This window comes from Nycticebus coucang, chromosome 2, assembly GCF_027406575.1.
Source record: "Nycticebus coucang isolate mNycCou1 chromosome 2, mNycCou1.pri, whole genome shotgun sequence".
In the NCBI taxonomy this organism is placed as follows: Eukaryota; Metazoa; Chordata; class Mammalia; order Primates; family Lorisidae; genus Nycticebus; species Nycticebus coucang.
This window is the reverse complement of record NC_069781.1, coordinates 45770613-45785486: the sequence shown is the minus strand read 5'-3', so window position 1 is coordinate 45785486 and position 14874 is coordinate 45770613. Positions and strand designations below refer to the sequence as shown.

The following is a 14874-nucleotide window of genomic DNA, read 5'->3' as shown; positions in this document are numbered from 1 at the left end:
AGGAAGATGCAACTTCTCTCAGATTACTCAGTAGGTTGGCAACAGAGCTGGACTTTAGGGTTTAGCATCCTGGATTCCAAGCCTCTACATAGAGTAAAGCCGGTCATCTACAGACCTGTGCCTGAGTTTTCATCAGGCACACAACCAGACTGACCCCATCTACACTCAGCCCACCCTCCACCCTTTTTTTTAAACCACATACCCTGTCGCCTCCTGAGATTCCACCAAACATTCAATGCTCTTTCCAGCTCCTCTTCCTAATCACTCAGGTGTTTGTGGTCTATGATAGCCTTTCCCCGGAATACTGACAAAAAAATGTCCACCAGAAGAGAAGATTGTGGGGTAGTCACAAAGTCCTGGCATACCCAATACCCAGCAACACAACTCCAGCTTCCCAGTGTGGTAGGACAAAGGCCTTTTCCTTGTGGTCCAGGGTAGGTCTGTCCATATAGGCCAGATCATAATTTCTACTAGACCCCGTCTGTCCCTAAACTGTGGTCACAGCTTCACACCTTTCTCTTTTCCTTCTCCTGCTTCTGCCCCAAGACAGATTAAAAAAAAAAACTCCATTTGGAAGAAATTTACCATGTAGCCTACAGGCACTGATTAAGTGCCTTCTATGCCCAAGGGGATGAAGAGTTAGGCCTTGATCAAAAGACGTGCAAAGTACTGACCTTACCTCACGCCATCCTCTTATTAACCCCTTGAGGTAAGAAATTAACTTCTCATTTTACACAGTAAGAAAATCTTGCTGTGGGTCCTCAGGAGCAATGTGCTCAACAGTAGCTCCAATGTGATTCCCTGTGCCCAGAAGGCCCTGGTAGGTTACCCTGACTGCTGTGGAATGCAGTGAGAGAGAGGGCACACGAAGTGGAATAAGATGAAAGGAGTGGGGTCACAATTTGAATGCACCTCATCTGCTGGATCCGTACTGTTTTTGTCACTGTAATCACTGCCTCTAAAGTCATCTTATCATTTATGCAATTCAGCAGACTTCTGAATCTCTAAGTCTACAGAAAGAGGCATTACAGAGACAGTGAAAGGGTGATTTAAGGGTGGGAAGGAAGTTCATGAGAGGCTCACAGCATAGGTAGAGATTTGTCACACAAGGAGTAGGAGAAGGTTTCTATGATGGCTACATGCAGTGTTTGCATCAACTGATCCACAGTTTTAGATTAACACAATTTTTAACTCAGGATTTTAAAACTAGGATTTTTGCCATTCTATAGGTTTGGCTTCACATACAAAGGAAGCAGGAACAGAAAGTTCTTACTTTGTGCAAACCAACTCTGGAAAAGTAGGTGGGGTGTTGAAAGAACCCCAGTAAAGCACTTTTCCTGGACACTGAGTGACTTCAGCAGGAACTGGCCTGAGGCAATCATTTACAGGAAGTCTTATACCCAGAGAGGCCACGCAGCCTCTGGCATAGGGAACTCCTCTCTCTCTCTCTCTCTTTCACACACACACACACACACACACACACACACACACACACACACACACACACACACACACACACACGCCATGGGCTGGGAGTATAAATGTGAGGTTCCAGATAGGTTTGACTGGCCCTTAGAATCACATTCTTTTTCTTTGTTTGTTTTTTGAGATAGAGCCTCAAGCTTATGCCCTGGGTAGGGTAGAGTACATCACAGCTCACAGCAACCTCCAACTCCTGGGCTCAAGTGATTCTCCTCCCCCTGCCTCCCAAGTAGCTGGGACTACAGGCACCCGCCACAATGCCTGGCTATTTTTTTTTTTTTCAGTTGCAGCTGTTGTTGTTTGGCAGGCCCAGGCTGGATTCGAACCCGCCAACTCACGTATATGTGGCTGGCGCCTTAGCTGCTTGAGCCACAGGTGCCGAGCCCAGAATCCACATTCTTTAAAAGCCAGAATTGCCAGTGGGGCTCATGCCTGTAATCCCAGCATTCTGGGAGGCCGAGGCAAGTGAATTGCGCTAGAGCAAGACCTTGTCTGGGGGCGTGGGGGGAATAGCCAGGCATTGTGGTGGGGTAGCTACTGTGGAGCTTTTGTAGTCCCAGCTACTCCAAAGGCTGAGGCAAGAGAATTGCTTGAGCCCAAGAGTTTGAGGTTGCTGTGAGCTATGACACCACAGCACTCAACCCCAGGGCAACTGAGTGAGACTCTGTCTCAAAAAAAAAAAAAAAAAATGCCAGGAATTTCCCATCTAGGGCCTGTGAATGACTCCAAACTTCTTAGAAAGCAATGCGGCAATGTGAACCAGTGTTGTTAATATGATCATATCCTCTGGCCTAGAAATTCCTCTCTAGGAATACATCCCAAGGAAATAATTCAACAGAAGCAAAGAGCTACACACTACAAAAATGTTCATCTGTAGATTACCTATGACTGTGGAACCTGGAATGGTATAAGGGATTATTCATAAGAATACTAAAGAGCTGCAACAAAAGACAATTAGGATAATTATAAACAACGTAACAGTTTATAACCCTGGACAAAAGTAGTAGCCGGATGCAAACGGTTCCACTCGATGATTGAAACAGAGTAAAATATGTATACATTTGGACAGTAATACCAAGTCTGTTACAATAGTAGGTAGAATTTTTTTTTAACATTTAGTGTGTCGATTCTGTATTTTCAACTAGAAAAAATAAGAAATGCTGTAATACAGTGCAAAAGCCAAAATCTTCGCAAATAAGAGCTATTACTACTACCAATAATAATAAGTAACATATATTTAGAGTTTATTCTGAGGTAGGCACCATTTTCAGCCCTTTCGTGGCTACTACCTAAACTTCACAACATCTACAGGTAGACACTAGTATTATTCCCATTTTACAGGTGAGAACACTGAGGCACAGAGAGGGTAACATTCTTAAACCAAACAGCTGGGCAGCGCCTGTGGCTCAGTTGGTAAGGCGCCGGCCCCATATACCGAGGGTGGCGGGTTCAAACCTGGCCCCAGCCAAACTGCAACCAAAAAACAGCCGGGCGTTGTGGCGGGCGCCTGTAGTCCCAGCTACTTGGGAGGCTGAGGCAAGAGAATCGCTTAAGCCCAGGAGTTGGAGATTGCTGTGAGGTGTGTGAGGCCACGGCACTCTACCGAGGGCCATAAAGTGAGACTCTGTCTCTACAAAAAAAAAAAAAAACAACTCTTCAAACAAAACACCTAGCTGTGTGACAGAAAGAAACTTCCTTGTGCCAATTCTAAGGAATATACACCTGCTTAAATCCTTATGCCTAGACAGACATGGCAAAATGCTCCGCAAAAGCGAGCTTCAAAAGGAGTTTCAGAGGCCTTTTGTGTAAAAGATATAACCAGGATCTCCCTCATCCACCAAACTAGAACCTAGAATGCAGAGAAGGAAGAGGGCTAAAGAACAACAGGCTAAGCCCACTCACATTTTCAGAAAGATAACATGGCCCAAAAGAGGCAGGATTTGCCTAAAATGATATAATGAATTAGGAAAAGAATAAAGATCAGAACTCAGAATACTCAGAACTCTAATGGCCTTTGTTTCCAAGGCTTACTCCACAGACTCTCTGCAAACCATCCAATCCCTCTCTGTAGCTCTCTTCCCCTTCCCCTGCCTCCTTGTGGTCCCTCAGTCCAGCCATCCACAGTCTCCCGGTGGCCACAACAGTCCCAACTGCACCACCTTCCCTCTGTTTGATCATCTCCTGCTCACTCTGTCTCCATTTTCTTCCTCTCCTGCCCTGCTGGTAACGCTATGCAGCAGCTGCAACTTCAATTACAGTGTTCTCCCTCTGTGACAGCAGCTAAAGGAACACATAGGTTACTTTCAGCAGTGGACCCCTGCCCTTCCCAATAAGGAAGCCTATTCAAACATGCTATAATCACCTCTCTCGGATCATACCATATTGCCAGAGTCTGTCCACTGCTCTGGAGTTCCCTGAGAGCAGGGGGTCAGCCCTTGCTCATGTCTAATTCCAGCACTTCACATAGTGTAATTACCAATTAACATTTACTGAATGAGCAAATGAATCCCGGTTCATTCTCTTCCATGGGGCCTTTCCTGACTTGAGTGTGAAGACTCCATTCTACCCATTCTTGGCCTGGCTCAGACTCTGCCCAGGATGCCTGAAGTGCTCCTCTGAAGGCCAAGAGCCACCTGACACCTCAATGCCACGTCTCCACGTTCCTATAACACCAATAGGGGCTTGTGAATATCCCCCCTAACTTAAGAGTCCTTTCCTGTTTTGTTTTGTTTTTTTAAACCGGTGGTGTCCTGTAACACCAATAACAGCTCTGTGGTTTCAGAATGTCAAAGGCAAAAGCACATTATGCAAAACAGGAAGAAACTTTGAAAGAAAAATTTAAAGGCACTTTTAGAATGCACCCTGTCCTGGGGCCAGGCCATTATTAGAACCCCTTGCCAAGGCCTCTCCCTATGACCTTTAGGTCCATGTGGTGGGGCAGGAAGGACCCTGACTTCATATCGTATTTTCACACTGCTGACATAATCCTGCTCCTTCCCTCAGTGCCTCACCCTAGTTCCCCAGGCTCTGTGCCAAATGACCCCCGGAAGACCAAACTGCCCTTCAGAAGAGAATTTAGCTCCACTGAGAACATTCAGAAGAGTGTAACTTCAAAATATGCTCCTTGGGTAGCCTGGTACACTGATCTGAGGGTTTTTTATTTTTATTTTTTTTTGTAGAGACAGAGTCTCACTGTACCGCCCTCGGGTAGAGTGCCGTGGCGTCACACGGCTCACAGCAACCTCTAACTCTTGGGCTTACGCGATTCTCTTGCCTCAGCCTCCCGAGCAGCTGGGACTACAGGCGATCTGAGGGTTTTTTAAACTAACCAAGCAACCTGAACAAGCCCTGACTGAGACCCAGGCTTGGTGGTATCTGAGGCTTCTCCCTAAGAGAATTCCTGCAAACCTAAAGATGCCCATTCCATGGCCCCTGCCCAAATCTCAGGACCACCTGGATGTGGGGGAGCTGTGCTCATATGTTTTAGAATCTGATTTCCTAGCTTGTTTCCACCCTTCCCATGTGTCACATCTCAGTGATGTCACCAGCACCAGTTAGCTAGCTAGTATTCACCCAGCACCACAGCCCAGAGCCACAGCAGTTCACATGAGCCCAGCCTAAAGACTTGGCTGCTAAGGAAACAAGTGGAAAAGTCACTAAGAAAGCATCACCCCACTGACTCTGTTCATAACAGGTTTCTGCTCAGCCAGATCCTTAGACCCTGTCCTGCAGCCTGGCCCCCTCTGCCCCTGGCCCCAGGCACTTCCTGAACCTAGTTTCCTTTTTAATCAGAATCCTAGACATACCATTCAGCAATAAGCAATATTCATCGGCCAGCACTAAACAAATCTGTAATTTCCAGTGGATCTACTCCTTTTTAAGACCGGTTTAAAAACCTAGCCCTTCTCAAAAAGCATTCACCCCTTTTCTTTCCTTTTTAGAAAGTTCTCCTAAGAAACCATCTGAAAATTACAAAAAGCCTCTCCCCATATGCACAAGCTTGACCTTCATACCACTAAGAAAAAATGAAAATTACACTTGTATGTTCAACAATAGTTGAGTGATAAAGAAAGTTACGTCATATTCAGCTGACAGGATACGATACTGTCTTTGTGATTTTTAAAGGTATAGGACCAAGTGTGTGACAGAATCTCGTGAAAAATGCTGAACACCTGGCTATCTATAAGAATATATATCAATCTTTCCATCTGTCTATAAAGATACCAGTTATATACCTAAACATATACAACAAAAAGACTAATAGGAAATATGCCAACATGTTTCTTTTAGATGGTAGGAATATGGGTGTGCTTTTCTATTGCTTTCAACTTTTCAAATTGTTTTCAATGAGCCTGCATTACTTTTGATAAAAAGGAGGAAGAGATTATCCACAGTCCTAGCCCAGCATCCCTGAGGTAAACCATTCTCCTTCCATCTGGGCTTTGTGAGAGGCTTTGGAGAGGCAGCAGGGGGGATAGAGGAGCAGCTATATAACACACCCAAATCAGACATTAAAATCACTGCCAAAGAATTCAGCAACAGCCAATTATATAGCCCCTGGCCTTCGTTTGGGTAGGGGAGGGGCGGGCTGAGAACAAGCTGGAAAGTGGAACCTGAAACGCTGAGTATGTGACTCACTCTTCTGTCTTCTAAGCATGAATCCCTTTAGGCCACGTTCACCCAAACCAGCTCCCAGCAAAACCCTGCCCCCCACCCGCAAGTCCCCCACTCAACATGGAGGTCTCTGACTTTTAGAACAAGATCCGGAGATCCTGCCTCAAGCTAGGGACTGCCTCTTCTCACCTCACTCTGCTTAGGCCCAGAGAATCACAGACACCTCCACAAGTAATGTCTTTACAATCACAGCCCAGGAGCGCTCACCACATTCAGGGACTGGAGGGACATGGAGATCACGGAGTCCAATCCCATGCCTTGTTAACCCCTAGGAGTAAGGATCTGGCTATCTGGCCTTCACAGTGACCTCACTGCCCAGAGGCCACACCAGGCTGTGCCAAAGTCAAATGTAAAATGGTCACAGTGCCAGGCCCTCAAAGGACTTAAGCTGCAAGGGCAGAACATTTATCCTAAAACAAATGGACTCTCACTCCACTGGATAAGAACAACTGGAATTTCCAAGCGGATGTGGATTCAAGCAGAATTCCAATCTCTGTTTCTTGGCAGGGAAGAAGCAGGGAACAGAGAGCGGGGAACAAGGTACAGTAGGAGAAATCAGCAGGTCTGACTACAGTAGAACTAGGCCCTTTCACACACACCCATAGTTCGGCTGGGTCCAAAGGGGATGACCCTGCTGGCCCTGTTCCCAAATCTGGAAGGTCCCCAGGGTGGAATCTGTGGAAGGGCCCAGATTGCCTTGGCATTAACTGCCCCATCATTCCCAAACCATAAATTAGCCTAGTCCCAGACTGGAAATCCCTACCCTGCTGCTACCCAAAGACCATAATGCCCAGGCATACCGCTGCTGATGTCTCATTAAAATCATTATAAAGCAGCAAGTTAAAGATTACCCAGTATAGCTAATATGTAGCTTCAGAAATTATAGGAAAACTTTCACACAGATAAAACCAGGACTGAAGAACTTTATTTTTCATTTATTTTTTTTAGAGACAGAGTCTCACTTTGTCGCCCTCAGTAGAGTACCATAGCGTCACAGCTCACAGCAACCTCCAGCTCTTGGGCTTAGGCGATTCTCTTGCCTCAGCCTCCCGAGTAGGTGGGACTAAGGCAACCGCCACAACGCCTGGCTATTTTTTTGTTGCAGTTTGGCTGGGGCCGGGTTCAAACCCGCCACCCTTGGGGTATATGGGGCCAGCGCCCTACCCACTGAGCCACAGGTGCCGCCCAGGACCAGAGAACTTGAATATCAACTCTGGGTTTCTAAAAGAAGAAAGAAAGAAAGAAAGGGAGGGAGAGGGAAAGGAAAACACACACTGCACATACACATACACACACACTTTGGTTTCCTTAGTTGACATCAGCATTATTTAGTTATGCCTCCCCTACCTAAATTGTGAGTTCCTAAAGGGGAGGAATTTTGTCTTCTTTGTAGCTCTGGTACCCAGCAGAGTACAGATACACTGCTGGAAGTAAATGAATGAAGTTACCAGATGCCTTGGCCATCAAGGACATCCATACAAGACAACCATACAAGACTTTGCAGATAGACGCACAAATGTACCTTGCAGGAATCTTCTAAAACTCTAGGCCATATCAGATCACCCCTGAAGCACCCCTGTACTGGGTAATAACCTCAGGGAAAAGCATAGGATGGTCCTGTCCTGTGATGCTATGGTTCTAAGAAGCTGCAGGTTTGTTTGTTTTTGAGATGGAGTCTCACTCAGTTGTCCAGGTTAGAGTGCAGTAGTGTCAACCTAGCTCACAGCAACCCTAAATTCCTGGGCTCAAGTGATTCTCCTGCTTCAAACCCTGAGCAGTTGGAACTATAGGTGCCTGCCACAATGTGCAGCTAATTTTTTTTCTATTTTTAGTAGAGATGGGGTCTTGCTCTTGCTCAGGCTGGCCCCAAACTCCTGAGCTCAAACAATCCACCCTCCTCAGCTAGGATTATGGTTGTGAGCCACCATGCCCAGGCAAAAGCCACAGTTTTCAGTCCAATCCTACATTTGGCTTTTGCTCCTCATGTTCCAGGGAGCCTTCACCAGGTTCATCAGAGGCCCCACTGCAGGAGGAAGTAGATTCTACACTTGCTCAAAGTCTGGGATGAACTATAAAGGCAGAGATCACTTCTACTGTCATCAGGCTGTGTGGAAAAGAGTGAGTCCCATAGTCAGGGAAGATATTTCTCAATATCAGATTGTTAGAAAAGGAAAAGTCCTTAAATAAATTATTATCCCCAGGAAAAAAAAAAAAAAAACAGGACAAAACTGGTTTAAAAAACTAGTTACCAGCCAGGTGCGGTGGCTCACACCTGTAAACCTAGCACTCTGGGAGGCGGAGGCAGGTGGATTACTTGAGCTCCTAAGTTCGAGATCGGCCTGATCAAGAGCGAGACCCCATCTCTAAAAACAAGAAAAAATAACTGGGTGTTGTTGTGGGCACCTGTAGCACCAGCTACTTGGGAGGCTGAGGCAAGAGGATCACTTGAGCTCAAGAGTTTGAGGTTGCTAGGAGCTATGACGCCACAGCACTCTACCGAGGGCAACAAAGTGGAACTCTGCCTCAAAAAAAAAAAAATTAAAATTATAAAACTAGTTACTTAACTCTAAAGTTTCAAGATCTGGACCCAGATGAGGCTGCCCGTGCCTCCCCGAACCCCCAGGAAGTTCCACCCCAAGCCAGAAGGTGATGAGGCTCCAAGACTCATCTCCAAAGAGGTGAGAGAGCGCCCTTTCCCAGGCCTCTCTGTACACTCGGTCCAGGGCAGCCTACTGTTGTCCACATGCATATGGGGGAGGGGGCAACATGCTGGTGGAGAAACCCAGCAGAGTCAACACGTGTTCTGGTATAAACCCTGGCCAAGGCTCTGCTGACAGCCCCCATAAAAACCAAGGAAATTGGCTCAGGGACAAGTGTTCCCCAGGGGCCCTGGCTACTTGTAGCCACTGTTTGCTGGCCCAGGTGCCCAATTTATAGATCAGAGTCTTCCCTTTGAAAAAATAAGGAGGTTCTCCTCAAAACATTGCTGGGCAAGAGGGGCCTCTAAGGCTTAAGCAATCCAGTACTCACTTCTCTGTCCCCAGGCCAGCCAGTCCTGCCTCCCCTAACTAGTTCAGCCTGATGTACTGCCCACCTCCCCACCTCTCCCATCTCCTGACTGGCAGTGCCACAGCTGGTCACATCCCCTTGAGCTGCCACCAAGTTTAAGCAGAGATAAACATTCTAGGAAAAGAAATGTAAGGCCACTGTTCCTCCTATCTCCCCTGAGGACCTGAGACAAAGTTAGGGAAAGAGGATAGTACCTATAAGCCTAAACTACATGAGAGAACTCCATGGGGAAGGTTGTAGGAACCTTCAGGAAAGGCCTACCTCCTCCCCACAGTACTCAATCCTAGAGACCTTGAACTAGCCCATGGCAGAGCGAGGAGTGCTGAACAGGGCCTACTGTGGCTCCAAATACTACAGTCTGCTCCAGATCACACAAATAGCATAGACAGAGGTAGGACTCTAACCCAAGTCTATTTGAAGTCTATTCCGAGCCTCTGACAGATCAAATAGTGGTCCATCAGTAGTCCAGTCTGGTGCTTTACCTCCTCCAGGGAAAGGCTTGCCCATAACCCACCACCTGTCAGGTGAAAGGGATCACAGCATCTGGCCCAGACCCCTGGACATCAGAAAGTAGAGCCAAGTCAAGGAAGGAAACTGCAAGTAGTGAAAAGGCCACAACTCTAAACTCACAGACGCCTTCTCCCACCAACCTCAAAACCACCCCACAAAGGCTTTAGGTGACACCTGCCTGTAAACAGATGGGCTCACCCCCACACACCCCCACAGGGAGACTTTCAGCTTTCTCAAGGCAGGAACCTCCACTTGGAGAGCTACACCCAATCATTCAAACTAAGGGATCAACTAAAAGGAAGAAAAGACCTCCACCCTCATTTCTGGGATTGTCTCAGCAGCAGCCTAAATGTCATGGTCTCAAATGTGTCATGTGAAGTCTGGCTACAGAAAGCCCTCTAAAACCTTATCTCAGGAAGCCCTTTCAAGCAGCTAATTCAGAATCCATTTAGAAACACCAGTAACTGGTAACAAGCTGATACTAGCAACACCATTTCAAAACAAAGCAGAGCTATGGTCACCACCATGACTCTGATGCTTTAGCAAGACCCTATGACTCAAATACCAATCTAATAAACTTTGGGGTACTTTTCTTTAACTCGCTAATTAATTTGTATTGCTTTCTGTACAATGTCCAGGCAACAAAGACAAAAGCAAAAAACCTGGCCTCTCCGTGGCCTGGGGACTCATGCTCTCTCTTCCCACCTTCCCTCTGCTGTTTAGAGCCAGCTCCATGAGAGTCTGAGAAAATGGAACTCCAAGGTCCTAAGCAAATATATTACTATATTATAATTAGCTATCATGTACTAAGTACCTACTATGTACCAAACACTTAATGTACACAATCTGATTTAGTGCTAAAAATAACCTATAAGGGAAACATCAACAACCCTTATTTTACACGTGAGACTCTAAGAAACTCTATAACCCACCTTAAGTCAAGACATTTAGCAGCAGGGACTTCATTATCTAGGACTAGTCTGCTTCCCAGCCTCACCATCAAATAAATACAAAGGAATTCAATTTTCTGCTTTAAAAAAAAAGTCCCCCTTGTTACCACAATTTATGTCTGACCAATTCCAAGATGTCCCTCTCAGACTTGATGTAAAAATATTGAACCAATTATTGCAGAAACTGAGCAAGGTCTGCTCCACCAGGGCTCTGCAGGAAAGTGACAGAATTCCTATTGGCAGGATGCCTGCCAGTCTACCAGGGCCCCTTACTCAGAACAATTGTCTAAAATCTAGCATTAGAAATGAACAGCCTCCTGTCTGGTAATCCTGGAAGCAACCTGTGGCTGCCTTGGGCCTGTGGGTTATAGATCATGGAGTGATCTAGGTTAGGCTCAGCCTCCTACAGTAAAGAATGAAAAACCCACCTACCCAAGCTCCCAGCTTACACTGAAGCAGCCTAGCACTAAACCCTGGGTAAAGGCCAGGGTTTAGATCATCTGGACAAGGTAACTGAGACTTAGGCTGCCACCAGAAGTACCAGAAGCAGACAACCCCGTGTTGACTGGTTACATTTTAGCCCTCCAGTCCCCAGGGTACATTTGCCCTCTGCCCCTGGGAGGGCCCTTCTTACCTAGGTTGGGGGAATCTACAGGGAAAGAGGCTGGTGTAGGAGGCTGGGGATATGGGCCCCAAGCCAGGGATCCACTAAGAACAGGAAATGAAAACAATAGTGACAATTTACTGAGGGCTTACCCTCATTAATTAATCCTATTTACACTGCTTCATTTAATCTTCCCAAACAGGTACCATTTATTATCCCCAATTACCATAAGAGAAACCCCAGATTTAGAGAAAAATCACTTTCCCAAAGGCTCAGGAGAAGAGTTAATCCACTCTCAGGAGAGAGGCTCTATGGGTAAGGCATGTGACCCGAAGTCAACCTCCTTCCCCACAGACAGCCTCACTGTCAGTCCCCAAAATAGGAGTGGGTTTACTTGAGGTCCCTACCAGAGTTAGCAGGAGAAGATTCTCCAAGCCCCAAAGCAGACCAAAACTCCACAACTTCCTGAGCCTCAGCTAGAGTAGGGAAGTTTCCGAGGTCTTCTCTTATTTGGGTCCAGGGGGTCCCACCTCCCAAACCCTCTCTCCCATTCAGCCCAAAGCCTGTCTGGTATTAAAGACTCTGACCCTTTGACCGGGTGCGGTGGCTCATGCCTGTAATTCCAGCACTTGGGAGGCCGAGGCGGGTGGACTGCCTGAGCTCACAGACTGGAGACCCCGTCTCTAAAAGTAGCCAGGTGTTGTGGGCTCCTGTAGTCCCAGCTACTCAAGAGGATGAGGCAAGAGAATCGCTTGAGCCCAAGAGTTAGATGTTGCTGTGAGCTGTGACGCCCCGGCACTCCACCAAGGGCGACAAAGTGAGACTGTCTCAAAAAAAGACTCTAACCCGGAAAAAAGAGGATGACTGTCGTGAAAGAGGACATCAGGGTATGTCCCGGAGACCCTTTAGGGGAAATCCGGGGAGTCCCAATCCTCGGACTGGACTGGTGCTGACTCGAGTCCTTACCGAGCAGCGGGGACTCCTCGGGGCAAGCGGGCAGAGGCAGCTTTGTGGTTCGGGACGCTGGAACCGAAGTCAAGTTGCTCGCGCGGCCACGGCCAGAATCCGCATGAGGGCTGGAGTCACCACCCGGGCGCGGCTCCGGGGAGGCGCCTAAAGGAGGCGGCGGCCGGACCCCTCTGGATCGAATGTCCCCGGAGGGCTGCCCGATGGCGGCGGCGCCGTGCGAGCCGCTCTGCAGCGATGTAGAGACTCCGACCAGCTGAGGCAGGCGGCTCAGGTCGCGGCCGGCCAGGTAATAGACCAGAGTGACGCCCAGGTGCAGAGCGCAGACGGCCACGAGCAGGCGGCAGGCCCGCTGCAGGGACGCGCCCGGCATCGCGGCGCTGCCGCTTAGGAGCGGCTCCCGGAACCTCATCTTCCCGCCGCCGCTTTAAGAGGGGTGTGGGCTGCAGGAGGGGAGGGCGACCCGCCCGCGGGCCGCCTTCCAGGCACTGCCAAACCACGGCGATGGGGGCAGGGCGCGGGGCCGGGGGGAGGCAAGGGAGCGCGGCGCCGGCGGGCGAAGGGCAGAGCGCGGAGACTCCGGCCAGCCGGACCCGGGCGCGTCCAGAAGGGCGCCCGAGGCGCGGGCGGGGGCGGGGCGGGGCGGGGCGGCCGGCGGGGCGAGGGCGGGGCCGCGAGCAGGGTTTTCTGGACAAGAGGAGAAGGGCGGGACCGCTGGGGCGCGGGGCCGAGGGGCGGGTCTGTCCGTGGCGGGACAGCTCTGCGCGAGAGGCGGGGCGCCGGGAGGGTGGGCTCCGGGGCGGAGCCGCTTCCAGGGGGCGCGGCCCGGAGCTCCCGGCAGGCCCGCAGTGCAGTCGCGGGGTCTGACTCCGGCTCCGGCGCCCTGCTGTGCACCGCCCTCTTCCTCTCTAGCCTTCGCAGCGAAGCTCGGATCGCGGGCGAGCCGCTCCTCCTCCTCCTCCACGCTGCCGTCCAGCGGCCGCGCCACTTGCCAGGGCGCACAGGGACTGGGAAGCCGGGCCTGGGCCTGCAGCGCGGCAGCAAAGAGGGCGGAGAGCAATCGAGTGGTTGTCTGACGGGTTGGGAGGCGCGACGGCGTCCTAGCCGGTGGGCATCGGTAGCCCTAGGGGTGAGAAAGGGGAGCAGAAAAAGGTTGCCAGGAAACCGGCTTCCACGCCTGGCGAGGGGTGGGACGGTGGCGGAGGAATTCTCTGGGGCATTCGAAACCCCCCTCCTTTAGCCCAGCTGGGCCCGGCTGCCAGTGTGGGGACCCTCAAGAAGTCTCTGCTCATGGGCACCCTGCGGCAAAGTGGACAGGTAGCCTCTTTCTCACCTCACCGTCGTGTAGCCTGGGCTAGGGGGATCTCAGAGGCCAGCCAGCTTGGTTCTGGGCATGGGGGAGGTGCCTCTTCTGGTGCAGCCCACCCGATGAAGGTAGATGCTTTGTGGGGAGAGGGCGGCAAAAAGCCTCAGCAACTCCCACAGCAGCGCGCAGAAAGAACAGCGGGTTTTACAATCTGCGTTGGGCTAGACACAATCCCGTAAAGTAGGAATTGCCCCATTTTATAGATGGAGATAAATAGAATGGGAGTCCGGCAGTGGTTAAGAAACTTGCCTAAAATCCCACAGTAAGTGAGAGGCAGAATTCTGGCTCCGAAGTTCTTATTTTCCACACACTTAACCCAGTTGATTTGCAAGTAAGGGCAGAAGATTATGTGGGTGAGAGACTTAGGCTCTGAAGCCACTTGTCCTAAATGTGATCCAGGGGCCTCAGACCCGCCTGAGTGAGTGCTCCAGTGAGCAGAGTCCTACCTCAGAGAAAGACTCACGGAGGTGCTGTCACTTATGTGGACAGGGCAGCTGAGGGATGGCAGCCAACTCTGATGTGGGGAATGACAACAGTAGCCAAAAATAGCTACCATATTTTGAGAGTTTACTATATGCCATGAAGTGTAGGCATCTTACAGCCTCCATTTCACAGGTGAGAAAATTAAAGCTCAAGAGTAGACACTTGGTTATGATCATACAAAATCTACTTTCCTGATCTTCCCCACTTCACTGGCATTTCTTTGTCTCCTTTTTGGGCTTCTCTTCCCCAGTTGCTGAAGGCCCCAGGTATCATGGTAACTCCAGAATTTCTGTCTTCAGCCCGAATCTCTTCCCTAACCTCCAAACTCTTACTTGACTGCCTATTTTACTGGGATCTTAAAGTCAGCACATCCTACCAGCTGGGCCTTGTGGTGGGCACCTGCAGTTCCAACTACTTGGGAGGCTGAGGCAAGAGGATCACTGGAGCCCAGGTGTTTGAGGTTGCTGTGAGCTGTGATGCCACAGCCCTCTACCCAGGATAGCAGGTAGACTACCCAGTGACAGAGTGAGACTCTTATCTTAAAAAAATAAATTTAAAAATCAGCACATCCTGCTCCCAAAAACCTATGCCTTACACTCCACTCCCAAAATTACCTCCTTCAGGGCATGGTACCATTGTTCATCGAGTTCCCCCAAACCTAAAAGGGGTCCTTGATGTGCCTCTTTTACTCTCAAATGCCGTCTCCAATCCCTCAGCAAGTCTTGTGAGTGCTCCCTTCAAAAGATCAAAATTCACCAAGCCACTATCAG

The 14874-nt window shown here is 49.2% G+C and overlaps 1 protein-coding gene across 2 annotated transcripts in view; it reads right to left on the bottom strand.

Annotated features, from left to right (window-relative positions):
* B4GALT1 (beta-1,4-galactosyltransferase 1) overlaps nucleotides 1–12861 on the bottom strand; it is a 51837-nt gene extending 38976 nt beyond the window's left edge. Inside the window, exon 1 of one of the 2 annotated variants that reach the window (XM_053570742.1) lies at nucleotides 12256–12861. In XM_053570742.1, coding sequence (XP_053426717.1) covers nucleotides 12256–12667 — 412 coding nt within the window. In that variant the 5' untranslated portion in view covers nucleotides 12668–12861. The remainder of the gene's footprint in view (nucleotides 1–12255) is intronic. The other variant, XM_053570739.1, reaches the window with a different exon arrangement.
* Nucleotides 12862–14874: the final 2013 nt, after the last annotated feature.